Source organism: Scomber japonicus, chromosome 3 (genome assembly GCF_027409825.1).
Source record: "Scomber japonicus isolate fScoJap1 chromosome 3, fScoJap1.pri, whole genome shotgun sequence".
Taxonomy (NCBI): Eukaryota; Metazoa; Chordata; class Actinopteri; order Scombriformes; family Scombridae; genus Scomber; species Scomber japonicus.
In genome coordinates this window covers 13,465,890-13,488,178 of record NC_070580.1, presented here as the reverse complement: position 1 = coordinate 13,488,178, position 22,289 = coordinate 13,465,890, and the positions used below count along the sequence as shown (strand labels likewise).

General features: G+C 39.5%; 1 protein-coding gene across 1 annotated transcript in view; it reads right to left on the bottom strand.

Moving 5' to 3' along the window:
- The window catches only part of cita (citron rho-interacting serine/threonine kinase a), a 36,507-nt gene that overhangs the window by 5,351 nt on the left and 8,867 nt on the right, over nucleotides 1-22,289 (bottom strand). Inside the window, exons 11-37 of the mRNA XM_053315467.1 lie at nucleotides 16,802-16,907; nucleotides 16,097-16,240; nucleotides 15,806-15,925; nucleotides 14,105-14,275; nucleotides 12,982-13,035; nucleotides 12,830-12,883; nucleotides 12,417-12,557; nucleotides 12,121-12,246; nucleotides 11,545-11,640; nucleotides 11,110-11,226; nucleotides 10,272-10,381; nucleotides 9,597-9,771; nucleotides 8,286-8,483; nucleotides 7,970-8,023; nucleotides 7,137-7,334; nucleotides 6,776-6,969; nucleotides 6,530-6,665; nucleotides 6,275-6,379; nucleotides 5,877-6,017; nucleotides 5,560-5,667; nucleotides 5,232-5,424; nucleotides 4,611-4,766; nucleotides 3,272-3,409; nucleotides 2,494-2,674; nucleotides 2,312-2,403; nucleotides 2,044-2,148; nucleotides 1,671-1,840 (exon numbers count right to left, since the gene is read on the bottom strand). Coding sequence (XP_053171442.1) covers nucleotides 1,671-1,840; nucleotides 2,044-2,148; nucleotides 2,312-2,403; nucleotides 2,494-2,674; nucleotides 3,272-3,409; nucleotides 4,611-4,766; nucleotides 5,232-5,424; nucleotides 5,560-5,667; nucleotides 5,877-6,017; nucleotides 6,275-6,379; nucleotides 6,530-6,665; nucleotides 6,776-6,969; nucleotides 7,137-7,334; nucleotides 7,970-8,023; nucleotides 8,286-8,483; nucleotides 9,597-9,771; nucleotides 10,272-10,381; nucleotides 11,110-11,226; nucleotides 11,545-11,640; nucleotides 12,121-12,246; nucleotides 12,417-12,557; nucleotides 12,830-12,883; nucleotides 12,982-13,035; nucleotides 14,105-14,275; nucleotides 15,806-15,925; nucleotides 16,097-16,240; nucleotides 16,802-16,907 — 3,583 coding nt within the window. The remainder of the gene's footprint in view (nucleotides 1-1,670; nucleotides 1,841-2,043; nucleotides 2,149-2,311; nucleotides 2,404-2,493; nucleotides 2,675-3,271; nucleotides 3,410-4,610; nucleotides 4,767-5,231; nucleotides 5,425-5,559; nucleotides 5,668-5,876; nucleotides 6,018-6,274; nucleotides 6,380-6,529; nucleotides 6,666-6,775; nucleotides 6,970-7,136; nucleotides 7,335-7,969; nucleotides 8,024-8,285; nucleotides 8,484-9,596; nucleotides 9,772-10,271; nucleotides 10,382-11,109; nucleotides 11,227-11,544; nucleotides 11,641-12,120; nucleotides 12,247-12,416; nucleotides 12,558-12,829; nucleotides 12,884-12,981; nucleotides 13,036-14,104; nucleotides 14,276-15,805; nucleotides 15,926-16,096; nucleotides 16,241-16,801; nucleotides 16,908-22,289) is intronic.

Below are 22,289 nucleotides of genomic sequence, written 5' to 3'. Positions count from 1 at the left end.
TAAACAAGACTAAGAATTTGACAAAGCATCCAATGCCAACAATTCGGCTATTTGTTTATAGCTGTAAAACTGTTCACTGGGTGACCACAGCAATAAACTTTTTGTTTTTTAGCAACAACAGCAATAGTAGAAAGTAGTTTTTCTTCCCTTACACTCAGTGTTCAAAGCTTATTGGATGCTGTCCAGTCCAAATCCATTTATGTACTTTTGGTCTGGGTCTGTTTTTCATGATTTGTCCTCTTACTTCCAATGAAGACAAACCTTAGTTTTATAATAATAGAGATTGATATTTTAGACAATATTGTTCTTCCAACTTTATGGCAGCAGCGAGGTGAAGGCCTGTTCCTGTTTGAAATTGAAAATGATCCTGTACATTAAACCAGAACTATTAAGAAAGGTTTTCTGAGTTCGCTGTTGACTAGGCTGCACAGAGCTCTGATCTCAACCCCATCTAATGAAAGTTCTAAAGAACTGAGATGGAGACTGTAAGCCAAGATTTACTGTAAAACATTGGTGGCCAAAAACACCTAAATGATTTTGTGGCTGAATGGCAGGAAATCCCTGCATTCAGTTTCCAAAATCTTGTGAATCCCAGAAAAGAAGAGGCTGTTAGAGCAGTGGATTTGGAAAGAGATATAAATATTAACATTATTTTGGCCATGTTGTGTTTTCTGATTTAAGGTGAAAAGCTGCATTATGAATTTTTAACACATTTGAATAGTAAAAATTTAAAAAGTTATGGGTACACTTAAAAAGGCTAGCACAGTTTAAAAAAAATGTAATGCTACTACCAAGGGTCATAAAGTATATCACACTACCTCTAAAACAGCAATAAACACACAGAACACCAAGAGCAGAAGCCTACATACTGATAAAAATCAAGTTGCTCGGAGTGTGTACGTGTGTGTGTCTGTGTTTCAGTGAAAGGGGCTAAAGCAGCGCATGACTTTTGCAGAGGCATGCATGACATAGCATATGACACCAGGCCAAAGGTGCATAGCAGTGCCTTTTCACATCCATGCACTACCTAATCTTATGAATGTACTTGATTTGTGTGTTTGACCATTTAAAGCTGTTTTTTTCAAAGTGCAGCTACTTCCATTGATCACATTCAGTAATCAGCCTGGATCTGTGTGGACCTACACTGAGCAGCATCAGTGTTGTATGCGCAGATGTGTACAGCTACTGCATGCTCAGACGGTCAGTTGACTGAAGCCCAAGCATTCGTGCAGCTACTTACTGTACCTGAACCAGAGGGGATAGGTTCTTCTGTCTTTTAGAACCACCTGCCTATAATATGATCCACACAACCGAGTTGAATGGAGATACACACGCACAGTAAAACCACATCAACAAAGACGATGGCAACACAAAAAGAAGACGTGGATGTTGAGAACATGCAGAGAGAGAAAGAAGAGGGAGGGGGAGAAAAAGAAGTGAAGGCACAGGCTGATGTTTTATGGAGGCATTCAGTATATTTGACCTAATTTTCACACAATACCAAACAATACACAGCACCCTTGATTTAAGTTACTCTTTGAAATGGGCCTAAAATCAAGTTTGCCCTGTATAAAGGAGATGTTAGACTTGTTTCACATTAGATACGCTATAGAAACCTCATATTTTGAAACCAGTCAGGCAGAAATATACAATATATACCCAATACTTACAGCATCAGCATCCACTTTGTCTTTAGATCCACGGCTACCGGCCACCACAGACTCCAGTACAGCAACCCAGCGCTGCTTATCAGGAAAGCTGGGAGCCATGAAGTAGAGGGACTGGCCTGGCCAGCAGGTGGTGTGAGGATGTGACTCCAGCTTCAGCACATATGGGATGTCTGCGTACACACGCACACACACATAAATAGGGATGGGTTGGCCATCTTGTTAACAGAATTGTCAACATTTTCTTGTATTATGGGATTAAAAACACACATAGATGGGATTGATGGATTTAATTTGAAATTTGGGGAGAGGAAGATACATTTAAAATCCTACAATAGGCTAAGTATAGCAGGATTAGCTGGTATTGATCCAGTACCTGACTTTGCAGTGTTGATGAGCTCAGAGGCTCCAACAGCTCCATGAACAGTCACCTCTCCATCAGGCAGACAGAGCTCAAACTCATCCTCAACCCTAATACAGTCTAAAAAGAAAAACATCCCATGTTTTTACTGGAAGCTGGAATTTTGATATTCACGGTAACAAAAACAATTAAATTATGAAAAATTGTGTCATTTAGGAATGGTTCAGCTTTCTGTTACTTATACCAATAAAAAATACAGTAATTCACAAAATAAAGTACTGACCTTCTCTGGGCTCAGTATCATAGACAGATACTTTGGTTCCATCTAGCACCACATATTTTCTCTCCCAGCCCTGCTGGCCACGTTTGCCATTTCTGTTCGAGCAAACACACCAATACAAACAGAAGTTCAAATGCTATGTATACAAAATATTGTAGATGACAGTCAAGCACTGAATGAGTTACCTGGGCTGCTTCATCCATCCCTCCAAGCGAACATGCCCACTGGCCTCTTTGACCTGCAGTGCAGGAGAGTTTGCCTTCTCTCGGCATAGAGCTTCTGAAAAGTGAGTGGCATACTCAGCTGGCAGGCCACAGGTGGCCGGAAGACACGGTGAGCATTTGGGATGACACAGGGTGTGGCACTCTACAACAAGACAAAGGGTGGTACCAAAAATGTAGATTTGTTTTAAATAAAGCTTTCTTATGCAAATAGCTGTAATTGTCTTTATTGCCACTGTATTCAAAATAACCACAAGTGTCGAGAGAACAAACCTCCTAAACCACACTTCAAACTGAATACAGCGGCGTGTCATGAAAAGCAAAGTTGTGTTGACAGAGAGAAAGAGAGACAAAGGGACTTCTAAGCATGTTGTAAGAGTGGTAGCCCAACATCTCTGTGGCATCACAGACATGTTAATGGTATTTATAGACTTCAAAATATGAACTGTGCCAAATTCATTTTGGTCAGGGTTTATTGTATGATAATGTTTTCATATTGACATTACCATGATTGTTTTTACTCTGCCTCCACACTGTTGGTTTGGGAATATATCCAAATTTATTGTAAATTTTATTTTTTCAAGAGTCATAACAGTAGGAGTTCCAGTGATAGCCAAAACAAGATGGACCAATTTCCACTATGTGAGGGAGACTAATGGCCCTGATTCAAGAACTATTTTTGTAAGTATTTCTGTTAATACTGGCCAATAATTTGTCCTCCGAAATATCTTCACATACACACCTAGACAAGTGGCAGCCTGTCGTCCAAAATGCACAGTGTCCAGGCAGACTGCACATTTGGCAGCCCTCATGTTGAGGCCTACAGTGAAACGATGTGGGATGTTGTGGTGCATTCTCTCCTTCACACGACGACCAAACTCTGCAATTCAAACAAGGAAATGAAGTTGGCAGGGATAAGAGTTGCTGAAAGAAGGGAAATATAACACCACCATGTTTTGTTACAGGCTTAATTGTTTCAGAATCAGCAGCAGTTCCATGAGATTTAGTTTTCTCAAACAACATGGAGCAATTCAAATAATGAAAGAACTATTTTTTAATTGCAAGTGTAATGCATATTAATGTTCAAGTATCCTAAAATAGTATCATATCACAATCAGATTATGCATGCCAATGAGCACAGGATGCATTTTAAAAAACTGTCTGTTCTTCCATATATTATAAACCATGACTCCAGGAATGATGCTGAAAAAAACAGGAGAGAACATCATGTTCAACTTGACTCTTTGGTCAAGTTACTGTTAGCTTGACAACATGACAGATGCACAGTATGATATGTGCACACAGTACGACATGCATGCAGAAGAGCGCATGCATGTGAGAAGACACAACGTGTGACAAACACGTGGATGACTGCTAACTTACTTTCAAAGGTGACCCTCCTCTTTTCTGCAAGGAGCAAGAGGAAAAGGGACAGAAAGGAGAAAGCAGTCTGACAATAGCTAGGTGAGAGCAAAAACCACGGACAGTCAGGGCTCTAAATCACAAGGCAAGTATCTTATTTTGATATGATCCTTTGAACTTGCTCCACAGCTATGAACTGAGGTTCAATTTCCATGGTGAAAAATGTAATTTAGCCTTGTGACACTGGAAAGCCAGGATTAAAACCAATGCAACCTGGCTAATCCACTACTCTTACTTTGTGAGACAGGCCCAGGCAGGATTATGATGTTGGCTGGATAAATGCAGTGACTAAAACCTGAAAGAGCGCTTTTTACTTCAGTCCATATTCCATGGTTGGTTTGAAGCGAGTTCCAGGTTTAACAAGTACTGAACATAGTTATCCAACTTTATTTAATTTCATAATCCTGCTTTGTGTGACAGGTCATAGAAAGAACAAAACACATAAAAACACCACAAACAAAATAAGCGAACAGGGAGTCTATTTGTGTTGCCACTGATAGCATAAAAGGGAATGCTCCTGTGGAGGCAGCTGTGCAACTTCAAAACAGGAAGTCCAAGGTTCAAATTCAGGCTGATGAGCTGGAGTCAGTATTGAGGTTACCTGTGTGTTTACTATTAGCCACTGTGTGTGTGCACGTGTGTCTGTATGTGTGACTCACCTTCAGGCGTCTCCTTGCAGCGAGTTGAGGGGTTAAGCAGACCACTGGGGTTGGGTTGATGCTCTGGGGATTTCACGATGGCCGACATAAGGATTTGATGGCGAGCCTGAGCCGGCGTGGAAGGAGCCACATGGTCCTGGGCTTTGAAATGAGCCGCTGTATTGCCAGAAACAAATAAAACAACCTAATATTAGATCAGTAGTGGTTATAATGCTGGAAATAATTGTCTCCATTACCATAAAACGAATAGAGTTTGAAATGAATCTCATAGGACCTGGCAACTGTAGGTAATAGAGTAAGATGCTGCCATGGTAACTGTCTCCGAACAGCTAGGGGTGGAGGTACATTGCAGGTTTTTCCTGATCAGACTTAGTCTGTGTCAACAATTAGAAGCTCAGTTTCATAGATTTGTAGTACTTAATATTGGACTGAACATTTTGCCCCTTCTTTAAAAGCATCAAAGGATTGCAGTGTTGCTTTAGAGGAACAAGCCTGGATCTGATATGGATTTACCATCTTGCTCCAGGACAGACCAGAAATCCTGCTGTAAACATATGCCATATGATACGAGACTGTCCAAAATCTGGCTCATTAACTGTGCTGCCTAACACTAGGACCTACCCTCCTCTCTGAGGGATCGCAGCTCTATCCTCATCTTCTGGAGAGCCTCTTCCAGCTCACCACATCTTGAACGCTCCTTCTCCAAAGCAAGTTTCATGTCACTGTACTGCATGGGAACTGCCGGCTGGGCCTGGGGAACCAGTGCCCCATTAGTTGTAGTGCCTACATCCTCTCGACGCCGCCCAAATATACCCTGTTCAGAAGGAGGGAATTGCAGTGATTTCATTTACAAAGAAAGATAATTAATGTTAATATTATTACACAAGAACAACACAGTATATGTAAATCTGATAAGCAAATGAATATGGCTTACAGTTGGCTTACAGACCTTCTTTTTCTTAGTGGGCTGGTCCATTTTGGCCTGGAGGAAGTCAATGAGTTTGGTCTGTTGGGAGATAGTCCCCTCCATCTTCACCTTCTCATGGGAGTATACAGCCTGCAGAAAGAAAAACAGAACCTCAGAGAAGGAAATACCTCAGAGACAACATGAAAAAGAACATGACAGGGTTCTTTTATCCTGTAGTTCTCCCCAAGATACCCAAGTGTACCAACATCAGTTGCAATATTCTATTATCTAACTATGACTTGGTCTCTCCCAAGAGACCACAGCATTTCAACAAATTATTAAGGTATTGCACTGAGCACCTGTATATTCTCCAGCTGGTACTCCAGATCGGTCCTCTCAGTCTTGAGCATGTCAGTTTGGTCCAGGGCATCCTGTAGACCCTGGGTCAGACGGAAAATGTGGCTCTTCTGGAGGTCCATCTGCTGCTGCAGTTTCCCTTGCTATAAAATATATATACATGAATGAGGCAACATGCTTTAAAATAAGCCAAATTTCTAATTTTAGGAAATATTTGTCCCAAACAGTGGCTTGTCTTTTTAATTGAAGTATTATTTTAACAGTTTCCTAAAAATCTAGGTCTAATTTGTTTTATATTTTTTTAATTAGGGAGTTATCACAGACCACAACACATAAAATAAATGCAATTTATATTTAATTAACTCAGGATAACTATATGTGATCATATTTCACTTTTTACCTCCTCCATCAGCCTCTGTTTCAGCTCTCTCTCAGTCTCCAGTTTCTGCTGTAAGCTGCGGGCATTCATCTCCAGCATGGCATGCTTTTTCTCCAGATCATTGAGCTGTGAGAAAATATGAGTGCATGTTAAATTGTCACCACAAAAGGTGAATTCCACAGCCACAAACACAGGATGGATTTTCTCTTTCAGAACCAGAACAAATATGTGTCGACTGTGGCAAGGCCAGATGTTTCACTTAAAAAGGTGACTCACGGTATCAGACAGACTTTCAGCTTTCAGTCTCTGCTCCTTCAAGGCCTGCTGCAACGCCAGTATCTCAGCCTTGTGCTCTTTGACTGCCAGTTCTACTGCCTGGCGAGACTCAGAGCTGCGCTGGTCTGCACGCAGCCTGTGAACAGCACAGTAACAAGTCTTACAACTGCATATATATGTATATATATCTGTTTATGAGCTGTTGTTGTCATAAACAATCACAGTATATGTACATTTGAACAATACCTGTTTTGCTTCTCATTGTCCAGCAGTCTCTGCAGGTCCCTGGTGCGTCTCTCAGCCTGGCTTTTTTCGTCCTCCAGGGCACCTCTCCAAGCCTCCCATTGTCTCTCTTTTTCCAGCAACTCGTCGTTTAGGGACTCCAGTTCCACCACCTGCTCCTCCAGCATGCTGCATGTGGTCTTCAGTGTCTCAATGTTCTGGGAGGACAAATGAAAGAACAGACTGAAGATCTCTCCCAGTTTTTGGCAAAAACATGATTGTTGTGTCTATTACATTTTCAGAGACAGCACACTGTCTCAGTATTACGAATAGTGTGTATCCTTTCTGAACAGAGGTTAAATAAATATAAATATATCAGCATTACCTGTTTCTGGTTGTTAAGGTGCATCTCGCGGTCTGCTACCTCCCTCCTCAGCCGGTCCACCTCCTGGCTGAGCTGCAGCTGGTCCTCCCTCTCATCTGATGCTTCATCAAGTTGTTTGGACAGGTAGAAGTTCTGGCGATTCAACTCAGCATTCTCTTGACTCAACTGTGTAAGTTGCTCCTCCAGGTCAGTGATCACCTGAGGCAACACAAACAAGAAGAGGTGTTAGCTTGCCAATAAATTTTAGGTTTACAATCCCAGCAGTGAGGATTTAGGGGAGGCAGTCCATTCCATTTATCCATTTATGTGTAATAAATGTATATGTGAAAAACTGTTAGAAATAGAAATAGATAGTAACTGTAGTTTTTTCCATTATAAAAACACACTGCAAAAGCAGGTGTGGACAAAACATGTGTCATTAACAGAGGCCTTGAAACAAGACATGGCATCTGGTATGACTGGTTTTCATCGTTGTTCTGAAAGACAGCAAAACCAAAGAAACAGCAAATTGACACAGTTGTGGTCCGGCGTTGTCGTGGACACAGCACAGCTGCATTATCAATATATAGAAAGGATTTGATAATGGTAATGACACCCCTTACCAAATGAAAAAGCAACAAACCAGGGCCCCATTTTCCAAAAACATCTTATAGCTACTACAATCTTAATCCCATTATAAGTCTATTGGCTAAGATCATCTGTCCTTAGGTGCTTCTGTGAAAGGTCCTCAAGTATTTAAGCAAAAACTGAACATGCGCTATGAAAGAAAGTGGTTCTTTGACAAAGGTCAAAGGCCTTACGAAAACTGATAAAAACTGTCCAAAGGCACTTACTGAGCAGCTGTCTCTTAGGGCATCAAACTTGCGTTGAATTTCATCTCTGTGATTCTGTGAGGAAGAAATGAGGAAGAAATGTCTTAAAATACAACCAACCAATACTCTCACATTTCAAGGTGAACAAAGATTACTGGTGACTGGTGTTATTTAAGTGGCATGGTTTATGTTACTCATGTTTTGCATCACTTGCTATTGTAAAATGAAAATTAACCGTATTTTTAACTTACTGTTTAACACGCTGAATATAAGTGCACCTGTATTTCTCTGTGTGACTATAATTGCATACACGTGTACTTGTACTCTGTTGTCCTACCCTGAGGGCAGTGATCTCCTCCTCAGCCTCAGCAGTAGTCTCCTCCAGCTCTGTCTTGGCCTGCTGTAGCTGGCTCTCCAGGGCAAGACGCGCAGCCTGCAGGCTGCTAATCTGGGATTCGCGCTCCTGAAGGGAGAGGGTCAATTCCGACACCTGTCTCTTGATCTCCAGCTTCTCTTCCTCATGTTCTAGGCCCATCTACAAAAGGAGATAGGACTGGGGTGTAATTAAGACCTGAAAGTCACTTTTCATATGAGTAATGAGTCAAACCTGTAGATGTAGTAATGCAGATGCAAAAACATTTTTAAAATACAAACTTGCACAGCACATAGAAACCTAAAACTGTAAAGTAAAAACAAGACAGATAGGTTTGGCAAGACTGATAATTGTCTTTTTTTAAGAAGTGTGCATTTTGCTTCCCAATAAGTTTCTGAGTATTACAGAGATGGAACAGCAGATCTGTCATCTGAAAGTACATATTTGTGTGTGTGAGAGGACAGTGTGTCTGTTTATATTTGAGGGCGCAGAGAGGCCAGCAATTAGTGCCAGTTTGTACATCACGTCTGAGCAGGAAAGAGTGTGTGGAGGTACAGATATGACATCCAATCAGCAGGTTGTCCCCCAGTAACACCAGTAGACAGCACACCAGGAGGTGTGAGCTCTCAATCAGTGGTCCTCAATTATGTTAAAACTCCTTTCTGTAGAGAAGGTTTGCTTTGGATGCACATACAGCGGAGAGATCATGCCTTTTTGGGAAGAAAAATCATGCTCTCTTAACTTGAAAGAAATGTATTATGAAACTATGAAAAGTGTCAAATGTCTGAAATAACTGATTCTTCCTTTTCCTTAATTAACTTTAATATTGAATCATCTTTACAATAATTCAACTTCCACAGGGAGGTTAGAGTGATGGTTCCACCACAGAACAGCAACCCAGCATTGAGAGACAATTAGTATCTTGCCCAGTGACATTTTAGCAGGGTAAATGTTTGCCAACAACTATTAACAACCCAACAATGTCCTGCTTCATTTTTACTTTGTTAAATATATTCTCAGACATTGTAAGCTCCACTGGATCCATAGATTCAGCAAAATGTGTATAACTACAAATTTGTAGAGGTGCCATTACAGACCTACAGGATGTAATTAGCCGTTTATCTGAAGAGGATCTGCGCTCGCTAGCTGATCAGCTGCCTTAATCTCTTTTGTGGATAGTAATGATATAAGGCTATGCTGGGTGCTTGTTAAAGTGAATTACTTAATCTTCTGCTAAAAGATTTTGTACTGTGCCTCTGCTTCCTGAAGCCTCACCTCCCGTAGCCTGCTCTCTAGCTCAAGTAGACGAGTCCTCTTGATCTGCTCCTGCTGACTCATCTTCTCCAGGTGCTCCTCTAGTTTGGCATTTTGGGCCTCTAGCTTGCCAGCCTGCGACTCTAAATAGAACTTTTGCTGCCGAAGTTCTGAGATCATCTCCTCCTGGGCTTTCCTGATAAAAATAAACACACAGATGCTTATTATACTGTGTGTTCAAGAGCAGAAAACTTGCATAAAAGGTTCTGTCAAGTTGCATGTACACATTTAGATTGTGAAAATCCAGTTTAATATTAGCAAATAAGCAATGAAACCAGCATGATGTGATAGAAAGTCACCTTTCTGCTATTGTAGTGTGCTATACTGTAGCTAATTTGATCTAAATAAACAAATGTCATTCAGTTGGTGACATTCATATTATAATTAAAAAAAGATACAATAAAATCGCTTAAACAAGTAGATTTCTAAGCAAAGATTAATTTTAATTGAAGCTGCATTTTCTGTATTTAACCTAAGAGAGATGATACATAGTTTATACACAGGGGAGACAGATCAGTCATTGTGCACAGTGATGTAAGTGCACACTAATGAAGCAATTGGAGGCTCGAAGAGACAGGCAGTGTGGGTGGGGCACTCATGAAAGCACAATGTGGGCAGAAGGTCTAGTTAACTCACATATTCTTCTGGGTGTAGATGCTGCTATTAGTGGCCAGCTTGTTAGCCTCTGACAGCTCAGAGATACGCTGCTCCAGGTTCTTCATCTTTGAATCCATGGCATTAATGGTCTACAGGAAGAGGGAGATGCAAAAACATGGTGGAAATCACATCCCAAAAAAGAGGTTCAAATACAAATACATATTGTGTTTTGGTTGATGGTCAAATCCTACTAAGAATCATAGCACACACATATGTCAGCGTCACTATTTTTATAGGAAACATAATGTTTCACTCAAGTAAAATCCTATTAGAGTCTATTAAGGTGTTGCCTGAATCTTCTACTGTCAATGTCAGATGACTGGCTCTAAAAGCTTCTTAGCTGCCTCAATTCTACCACATTAACCAGATTAGGAGTTGAGCCCAGGCTTTGTAGTGCAACATGATGTATACTACAATTTAATCTCTCCTCCAACTGTACATTCCAATACATTCAAACCAACGTAACAAATTTGTGTGTAAAGAAACAAATGAACAACATAGATGAAATCTAGCCTTATCAAAGTCTCTGAACAAAGAGAGGAGAATGAAATGGTATCATATATTCACAAACAACTTTCACCCACTTCAACTTATAGAGTGCACTGGACTCACATATCATACAGGAAATTAATCTAAACTAAAAATTAGGTGCTTACATACACTGCTGATGTTTCTGATGTTGCTATATAATTTAATGAAAGAAGAAATTAACTTTACATTTAAGCTGGTTTAAATCAGGCTTTATGGGAACTTGAATTAATTTACTTGCAAATGCCACAGTAGATGTAATTTTAAAAGGTTGGTTGTGTTTTCTTACAGCTTTCTGTTCACTGATGAGTTTGCTGTTCTCTCTCGACTCCTCCTCCTGCTGAGCTCTTCTAGCCTCAAGGCTCTCCTTGTCAGCCAGGTCTACCTTCATCTGGGCCTCCAGAACCTTGATCAGTCAGAATCAGTGATTATTAGACAGGCCACTGTTGATTTGACAAATCCAAAATTAGCTACAAGTCTATAATCTGCTATGTGATAAGGCAGTCATTAAAAAAATCATATCATGACACCACTAGAAATGTACAACCTGGTGTGAAGCAATAATTGGTGTGTTGTCAAACCTTAAAAACAGCTCTGACTTACTGTACATCCACCACAACACTGATTATAATGGCAAGACTGACAAGAAATTATTACAGTAAAATATACAATTCATACATTATATTAAAAATGCCAGCAGCCTGGATAATATTAGCTGACTCACCTTGATCTTGTCCTCATAAAGTATCTCCTTTTGAACCAGTTGGGTTTCCATCCTCTGAGCTGTCGACTGGGCATCTCTCAGGTTGTCCTCCAGTTCCTGGGGGGGAAAAAAAGTTGAATTAAACTGGAGACATTTAACATAAATACAAAATACCTTTTTCACATGGATATAAATAAATATAATCTAATTTGTGTACCACTTACAAAAAGTAGAGTGTTTCTAATACATCTACTGTAATACCAAATACACACACACACACACACAAAAAAAGATCAATACACTTGCATTGAAAAGCTGAAAATCCACAAGACGGCTGTAGCGGTGCCTGTTCATGCTGGCACTGGTTAAATCATGTGCATGTTAAAGTTTATATATGCACTGACACTCATTGACTAGCTGCCACTTGTGAGAGCTGAGATAGTAAGGAGCCCTTTAAAGAGAAGTGTGTGTAGTGGGCATGTTACAAGGGATGAAGGTAACTTGGAGTGGAGTAGGTGAATAGGAGGGGTGGGCAGGGGATGAAATGGGGAGGGGGTTGTGCAGAGTATTAGCAAGCCTTATCTGTAGCTCTCTCACCAGGATCTTTTCAGCCATCTGCTGGATCTGCTGGGATTTGGTCTGAATGTCATCTTTCAGCTTATTCTCCCGCCGCTCAACCATCTCCAGCCTCTTTACCTGGTTCTCCAGTGTCTTCCTGCCCTCCTGCTTACACAACAAAAAAGATAACATAAAGCTAACCACATAAACATTATTCTTTTTAAATCAACAGGGACTTGTACTGGGGAGGTGTAATTGTAGAAACATTATGTAACAAACTAACTTGTAGTATTCAACAAATTTGCATATTAGGCACTGTGTGTTTAGTCTGGTACCTCTGTCTCTCTAAGACGGCGTTTGAGTGTGTCACTAGAGTCGGTTTTGCCTCGCAGGCGCTCCAGGTCTCGCTCCAGCCGCTCTTTCGCCTGCCGAACATTCTGCAGAAGCTCAGTTGCTTCTGTGCTCGCTTTCACTGCCTGGGGGAGGTCAGGAAGTCAAAGGCTCTAAGTGGATCCCAGGACACACTTGCTGACATGCTCGAGCAATTGCTACCCACTGAGACGTTGAAAAAAGCTACTTCAAGGAATAAAGAGTGACTCACAGCAAACTGCAAAATTTTTACATATGCCATCTTGCTCTGATTTTTTTTAGATGACAAATCAATAATGTTGAGGTACAAATTATTTTGTCAAAAATGTAATTCTTACAAAAAAAATATATATTTTATCACATGATGACATGACAGTACCTTAGACAGTTTGTCCTGGAGCTCCTGGATTTTCACCTGCTGCTCAGAATTAGTCTTAGCAAAGAAAGAAAGCACAGTTACATAACTTTAGTATATTTATAGCTCAATGTAGAGCGATCTGAAAAGGTAAGTACAGTCTGATCATTTTTTACCTTCTCAAGTTTGGAGAGAAGCTCCTCCACTTCTGCTTTGCCCTGCTCTTTGGCCTGAAAAATTAACAACGTATAGTAGATACTGAATAATGAAGTATATTAATTTACTTTCTAGCGAGTGTACTGGCAAAAGAGCAAGAACAGCAACTCAGGAAAAAATTTCCATCTTCTTTTAGTTCTTCCTGGAGGATCCCAAAGAGCTTCCAGGCCACACACAGGTGATCACTCAGCGTGCCCTGGGTTTGCTCTGGGGTCTTCCTCGCATTCAGGTGATTTTCGAGAACCCCCTCCAGGGGGAGGCATTCAGTGAGCTTCCGAACCATGTGACACAACCATCTCAACTGAGGTCTTAAGGGCCCGTACCCACGCAATCATTCAACTCTTCAAATGTAACTGACAGCTTGCTCTATTGTAGATGCCATTCACATTTGAGTCACACTTCATTCATGTACAAAATTACATCAAACTGTATTGTTCTCAAAAGCCTTCAGCTTTTACTTAGACTATTACTTCTGAATGCTGAGAATCTCTAAATGAAGGCTTTTGATGAGTTACACATACAGACAGGTGTGTCATTTTGAGGATGAAAATTAATTTGACATAATTATTGCTTTGAGGTACAAACAATGACAAGTTGTAAATAGTTGTGTTGCCTCAGATGTCATGTCTTACAATAATATTTGGCATTAAAGTCGATTATTCTGTCAGGCTACATGTGAAGATATTACTATTTGAGACACAGATAGTATCATATTCAATAATACTAGGTCCAATGGTTCTTTAGACACATATATCATATATAGTTTTCCCATCTGCACTTATGACTTTTTATATTTTCATGTAGAATAAATGTATAGTTTCATATAGGAAACATCATTTTATCTACATATGGTTCTTGTTTTGCACAGTGTCACTATTGTCTAGTGTATATAGCACAGTCTGATGATTTTGTTGCACAAAGATTCAACTAACATTTAGAAAACCCTGCCACATTTCATTAGTCCTGTATTCAGGTAATTGCATTGGCAGTATTCTGTTTCAATGACAAGAAGTGAATCATCAGCCTGAGACCTTACGTGGATCTACATTACCCAACCTTGGAGCATTAGTGGGGTTAACGCACCTTCTGGATTCTCTGCTGGTACTCCACAGCTTTCCTCTTGAGGTCCTCACTTGTCTGTCTGGAGTCTCTAAGTTCAGATTCATAGAGGTCGCTGCGGCGTCGGGCGGCTGATAGGTCCTCCTCCAGCTGCCTGATGGTTACCTGCATTTCCTCCAGTTGGGCATGGTACTCCTAAAGACGCAGACAGCACATAGTGGTCACCATGGAAAATACACTGCCCCCAAAACTGACCGTATATTCTGTTCATTAACGAGAGACATCATGTTTCTAATCAAATGTTAAAAAACATGTAACTGTTGACACTGGACAGACACCATTTTAGTTCATACTTGATAGATCTTATTTTTACTATTCAACTATTTAATAATCAAAAAAAATACAACATCATAATAGCCTACTCATCATCACTGACTCCGGCATTGTGTACTGAACCAAATACATTGTGACACCTGAATTAAACATTGAAACCTGACTTCAGGGAAGCCTGCGATCATACTCTGTACAAGCTGGAGATGAGTCACTGCTGTCATCTTACATATTCTAATCATTTATCTATTTATATTTATTCATTTTCAGAATACTTTCCTGCTCAATTAAGTAAAACTGCTTAGTTTCAAAATATTTTAAGAAAAGTTAAAGCAAAACAGCAATGTTCATGTTACCATTGTGTTGCAAAATTATGAAATTATGAAAACAATGTTTCAACAAACAGACTTTTGATAAACTGGTGTTAGTTGCTTTGCGCATTTTTCTCTCTAAAAAGTACTGTTGGACTTCCTGGGGGAAAAAAATCAATTCAACAGCAGTTTGTCTGGAATGGCCTTAACAGAGAAACTAAGCCGTTAGCATGGGCAGCAAACAGACAAAGATATACAGTTCACAGATCTGCTGACACTGTTTCATTGTGCAGTGATCTATAGAAACTGCAGTGCACTGCAGCAATAACCATTTATCGCCAAATGTGTCAAAATCAAAGATAACACAGAACTCGAGAATCAACACTTTATAGCTGTAGTTGCCAACTTTGCACTACAGAGGCTCCAAGTACAAGGAAAAATAACTGCTTGAGTCTGAAAATCTTTGCCAAGACAACCATGTTACTCTGGTGTTGGTTAACAGCTCACTGTTTGATTTGTCACTTCCTGTGCAACAAGATTTTCTATCAGTGACCAAAGAGAAACAGGACTGCACGTTACATTGGAAAAATCAATTGAGTCTTATTTAAAGGGCATGACATATGTTGTCAACACAGATGTCATTAAATCTATGTAAAATATCTCCTGGTTCAATTTTAAGTTGTACTTCCAATCATAAATGTGAACATGTGGACAATTATAAATACTGTGTATCATTCCCTTGGGAGGAAGGTGGGGGAGTATCTAGACTAATGATCAAAGTCTCCTCCACTTTTGTACCATGCAGGAATACCATCTGCAGGGATGACCTTTATGAGCACCGAGGACAAGGGAGTCCTCAGAGGGGAAGCCCTGCCAGTGTAACAGAGACATGCTGAGAAGGAGTATAATTTCACGGCTGCTTCAGCAACTCCGTTATTAGATGTGACCGGATAAACAAGAAACTGGAAAGTAGAAGCATCTCATGTTACGATTTTCTTTGAGTGTTTATAAAATACACAAATACACAACATTGTTATCATGATGAAAAGAAGACAGGATCATATGAATGAGAAGATTTACATACTTGCTCTTTAATTTCCTGCAGTTTGTTGCTCTGCTCACGGATGTCGTGCAGCAGCTGCATGGCCTTGTCATCCTCTCTGGAGACCTCCACACGTGCCTCCTCCAAGCTCCGCTTCAGGCTCTGTAAACCCAGCGCACACACACACAAAATCAAGGCTGCTGCTGGCCCAAATCGATACTGACTTTTAACACAACAAAAAATAACAACTTATGTGAAAAAAAACCAACTTGTGTGGGAGATTTTCTTTCAACACATTCTACAAACATGGATACAGTCGGTTGAATGACTCACACTGCACTCAGTAATGTAGGTGGCGAGGTCTTGCTCCAGGATGCTCCTTTGAGTCTCGGAGGCCTTCAGCTCCACATCCTTCTGGTGGAGCACTGACTCCAGGTCAGTCATTTTACGCTGGAACCTGGAGATCTCCTGCTCCATCTTAATACACCAGAGAAAACAGCACCATCTGTTATGCAGATTATTTATTCAGGCTCTCATTGAAGGAAATCCAACATAGCCATTTTCAATGCAACTTTACTGACGATGCATAAATTGTGGTACGTTTGACATTGATGAGGGGGAAAGATACATGATTTAAATCGACAAGAAGTTTCCATCAGCCATAGAGTCTGTTGATAGCTGTTGTATTTGTAATCAAACTAAGATGTAGTTGTAATGTTGTGCAAGGTTAATTTGGCTAATTACAGCAGCACCAGAAGCTTGCTTGATCTATGTTAAGCCAGAATAAACACAGGACATCTGGTAATAAAACCCATGATGGAACCATTTTTGCTCAATACAAATGACGACAATATGGAAATATAAAGACACAATTTCACAGTTTCCAGTCAGCCAACAGTGGTCTTACTCTAGTCCTCTCTTGGCTTGCTTTACACAAGTGCTCTTGTATTTGAAAATAAGAATGAATTGTTTGTCATAAAGGCTAATTGTCTCAAAAAATGAATTTAAGCAAACATAGGCTAAAAGCACAACCCTTACCTTGTGACATTTGTCTTGAGTTTCTTGTAGTTCTTTGCTTTTAATGTGCAACTTCTTTTCCATGGAGTTGGTCTTCGCAGGAGAGTTGAGACCTGCAGACACTGACCTGAAGGCAACAACACAAGTATTAGTTCTTTAGTTCTTATTAAGCCTTACACAAGTACTACATGCCTTACTCATAGAACAGAGTGACAAGCATCAAAGTATACATGCTCATGTTGTGTTCATTGCAATTACCGGTGTCATTTATTTCCCCATAATTCCCTATATTCCCTATAGTTCTCCATAATTAGACTGTCCATGAAGGCCAAGTACCATATTCAAATGATGATGAGCCACATCAAATATGAATGTTGTTTTTTTTAAATGTTTGGAGTATTAAATGCATCATAATTCATCATAAGCTGACCAGTAAGAGGATGACAGTCTCATATCATGGCAGAAGCCTGCATCAGCAGCTTTAACAGTATCTTAAGTATAACAAGGCTGCTTACAATGCAGACATAACACCAACACAACATAAATGAACAACAGACACTGAAAGCATAACAATATGCACTGACTGCATTTTCTTTTTAAAGAAAGAACAGTACTAAAAAAAGAATACCTAGTTATAACAATAAGGATCCTACCAACAATAAGGTAAACATTCAACAGAGTACTTCTAAGCTGAGGAGGAGCCAAGTATATTTTATTCATTGTGTTTTTTTCAGGGTTGAAACAGGCTGCCTGAAACAGCCTTGTAGACCTGGGAGTATTTGCCATTGCCTGACAGGAGAATTTGAGCTGTGTTATGTTTGGGGTTGGTCTTCACAGACCTCTGTGCTGAGAAAAATTCAATAATTTCTTGTGTAATAATGTGTGTGTGTGTGTGTGTGTGTGTGTGTGTGTGTGTGTGTGTGTGTGTGTGTGTGTGTGTGTGTGTGTGTGTGTGTGTGTGTGTGTATGTATGTATGTATGTATGTATGTATGTATGTATGTATGTATGATGTCCCATTGTGTTCCAGTTCTTTGGGAATGATTTAGAGAACAAAGTAAATTTTCTCCACTCTCTTCACCAGAGAAAAGCAGCTCTGAATAGAAGTCTTCTAAAAAGAATGAATGGGTCTATATGAATGAGTTCGCAAATACAGCAGAGAGATATTTAATAAAGTTGAGTCACAGTGTTAAAAATAGTAATGAAAGTGAGCACTGCTCTATGGACAGAAATGTGTCATTAGAAAACTGAATTTCAATCATTTATATTTGAATTTGAGCTGCTCAACTTGAATAATTGCCTTTAAAAAAACTGAATTTGAATCGTGAGGACTGAATGTGGAAGTATATAGAGAGTTGAATTTTTAGTGAAGATCCAAACCAGTTTTCAGAGCAACTGAATTCAATTTTATATTAGGCTACATTCACACTGCAGTTAAAAGTGACCTGAATCCGATTTGTTCGCTCAAATGTGACCCATATCTGATTTGTTTCTGACAATGTGAACAGCACAAGTCACATTCAATCTGACATTTCCAAAACCGATTCAGGCCACTTTCAAATGTGGTAATGAATCGGATACATATCGGATTTGAACAGTCAGGTCACATTTAATGCGGCTTTGACGTTATTCTGGAGCAACACACACCAACACACAGCTAATGCTCCGCATAAAGACATCATTAGAGTATTAATTTTCTTTCTCCTCTTCCTCCTTTTTAACATCACCCGCTCACAAATTTGCCGGCTGCTGCCACACACTGTTTTTAACATTAGACCATAAATGAGACTACCAGTAACTTCACCAGCTGTTGCTGTTGCCATGTTCGCTTCCATAAGTACTCTGTATGTGACGTCATTAATGATCAACTGAGCATGCGGGTCACTTCAGGAGGCCACATTTAAAAGTGTAATAAGAACAGCCAAACAAAAAGTTGGATTTGAGCAATAAATCGGAATTGAGCATTAAGGCCTGCAGTGTGAACGTAGCCTTAGATTCAGTTTCAAGGTTATTGGAATCCTGTTCCAAACTAGGGCTGGGCAATACACAAAATCAAATATCACGATATTTTAAACCAAATACCTCGATATCGATATTACAACAATCTTGTAGAGATGACTGTGAATGCTTTCACAAAATATTTACAATGAAATCTTTGATAAATAATTATCAGTAATGTGCATATAATGAAAAAGTGGGTAAAAAGTAAATAACAGAACAGCTAGAACAGTCTGGTAAGTTACATATTTTACTGTAATGCAGCATTTAAAACCAGGAAAAGATATTAGATTTTGGATATCGTAATATCTAAGACGATATCTTGTCTCATATCACAATATCGATATATTTCAATATATTGCCTAGCCCTATTCCAAACTAATAAATTCAATTTCAAATTATGCTCTTCATATTCAGCTATTAAATGCAACTATTCCAGTTACTGTAAACAATACAAATTCAAATCATGCAATTCAATTCTGTTTTTAGTGACACATATTTATGCCCATACTGCTTCCTTTGCCTCTCTGCATCAAGAATCATCCCCCTGAAGCACCCACGTACTGTATATTTAGACACATGCTGTATATATAGAAAGAGAATAGACATGCATACACATTTGACTCACATAAATAACAAAACAAAAACAGCAATACCAAAACCATTTCTTTCTTTCTTTTCAAAAGGATCTAGATTGAATAAATAAGTGGTCCAGTTAGCTGAATCTATTGCCGATTAAAAATTGATGTTGGGCATCAAAATTCATTATGTTCTCCAGTGCCTAGTTGAACAGTTTAGGGAGCTACTGTACAGATAATATGGCAGTTTAAAAGTCTTCAGCAGGGAGTTTCTGCATTGAGTTGCATATTTTTCACTTTTACCAACTTTCTTAAAATATTTTAGACACACAGAGATTTTCAACTCTAAGTTGTCCATCTGTATGAATGTGTTCATCTGTTTATACCCATCAAAGGCCTGCAAGACCGGAAAATCTATCCAGGGCATAACCCTGCCCCCCGTAATCCTGTGCAGGATAAGTGAATATAGAGGATGGATGGCTCTTTATGATCTTTTACTGACTTCCCTCCATTTTCTTGTTAAGCATGTTTTAAACTGTGAATTGGAGGGGATCTCAATCATGTTTTGAGAAAAAGAATGAGTCATATTTTAATTGTTGTAATCATCATGTAAGCAGAATAGAAAATAAATATTCTGACCAAAGAGAAAATGCCAGGCTGATCTTTTCATAGCTGAGGAATATAACAGTTGTCATGTCTCTTACTGTGGAGGGAAAATAGATGAGTAGCCAGGGCAGACTGCATTATTGAAGAGAATCAAAGAAACTCAGGGATTCAGGGAAAGGATGAAAGTCAAAGGCTTAGCAGTACTTATCAACTACACAAACAGGGTTGCAAAGAAAGGAAATTTTCTGGGGAACCTTCAATTGTATTTGGAGAAACTGAAAAATTACCACTCAAGTCATATTTCATATACTATTCATACTGTGGATGAGATCAAAATATTGTACTGCTAGATACCAGCAGTTAAACATATAGTCATCTGTTGTTGTTGATGATTAATGATTTTGAATAATGGTTCATGTCACTGACAAGACGTGAGTAAAACCACTTCATTCACTGATTCATCCATTCACCACTCAGTGGACAGTAATTTGTAAGGAAAGGTCAGGGTGCTGTTAAAACATATGAAATCATCCCCCAAAAACATGAACGTCACACAGAAGATTTCTACAAATCAGGTCGTTAGTTTCTGAGAGACCTTGTGAAGAAGAAATCCTGACAATACAAAAGTCGGTCACCTAAATCATTAGGACTCCTCTGAATACCCTTACCATGGCTGTCTGGCAGTATCCATTCATGGTAATCTGGCCAGTAGCTGTCAAGATATTCTGCTCTTGAAGGGTTGGATGACTGACCACACAGACTGACCACGGACAGTGAGCTTTCCTAATGACCCTCCTCTGATAGACAAGACAGAGGTTTTCTGTGACATATTCTTATCTGTCAGGTTTAGGTTCACAAACCAGCAAATAAAAGCAAAGACAGACTCAAGACAAGATAAGCAATATTTTCAAAAGTGACTCGTCTACATTAAAACTGCTAAGTTTCCTTAACAATAATAAGAGCTGGTGACCTTTGTTTAAAATTGTCTTCACATAAGGCTCTAAGCCCAGTTCGTCATCCACAATTGTCTTATTTATCTCAAATAAGTGTATACTGGCTAACCACGTCTACCTGCTCCCTGATTATGGGGTGAGGTGATGGGGGCAAGTCTTTGAGAAAACTCACTGTTACAGAGTCATCTGCAAATTTGATGATATGTCTGAACTCAAGCTGGCAAACAACAAAGTTACTCATAAGCCTGTGCGCAAGAATGTGTGACTGTATGCATTCATAAACAGAAGAAAAGTCCATAAAAAGCAACCAAATATGGTTTCAACTACCTTCTAGGTGTGAGGTTGATAGTGGGATTTTCTTCCTCCCTCCATGCTCTGTATGCAGACTGTAAGGGGCCGTGTTTATCTTTGGTCATAGTAAGGATCTCATTTCTAACAATCCTCTCAAAAGCCTTCATAGTCAGAGACATGGGGGACACAAGAAGATAATCACTTAGTGATTTGGGAGTCCTAACTTGGCCACTAGCACCATATTTCCAGGACCTCTCTCTGAAGAAATGAACACTGGAATCTAAAAGAAAGAATGACACATAATTCCCCTGCATAGTTTTTGAGTAGCTCGCCCCCCAGTGCCATTGAGTCCAGGACTTTTCCACTCTTGAGTGTGCATGAGAGATTTTAGCTTGTCTCGTCATTGATGATAATATTGCTCTCAGGGGCTCTAGTATCATCCCTGAAAGCTAGATTTTCATTTTTAAAACCATCCTCATTAAAATGTAAGTAACAATGACTCAGTTCATCCACCTGCACTCCATCAGGTTTGTCAGATAAAACAGCTTCCTTCCTTTTCCTCTCCATTCCCATCAGTCACTTAATCCCTTCCCATGCAAAACAGGAGTAACCCTGGCCAACTCCACATTGTCTTTATATTTCAGCTTAGCTTTCTTTATTTCCTTTTTCACATTTTAAGCTACCTCTACTCTTTGGGTGGCATCCCCCTTATAAAAGGAGATATTTTTGATTCAAAGCAGATTTGACAGATTTAGTTTTCCAAGGCTTGTTGTTGCCTTGGAAATGTATATTTCTGATATCTTATAAATAAGATAATAATAAAAAGCTGTTAGAGGGATTTTATTGTTGAGTTTTACTAATGAGGAGTCAGACAGACAAGTTCACAAAGAATGAAAAGATATGAATACCAAGAACCCCCAAAACACATTATTAGCATTTCATTATGCCTGACTCTCGGCTCATTTCTCTTTCCTTTTTTGTATTGTAATGAACATTAAGTAGACGCGTATGTATGCACGCACACACATATTTGACACATCCTAGTAGTGTTGATGCCCTTTTAGTCAAATGCAGCAAAGAAAATG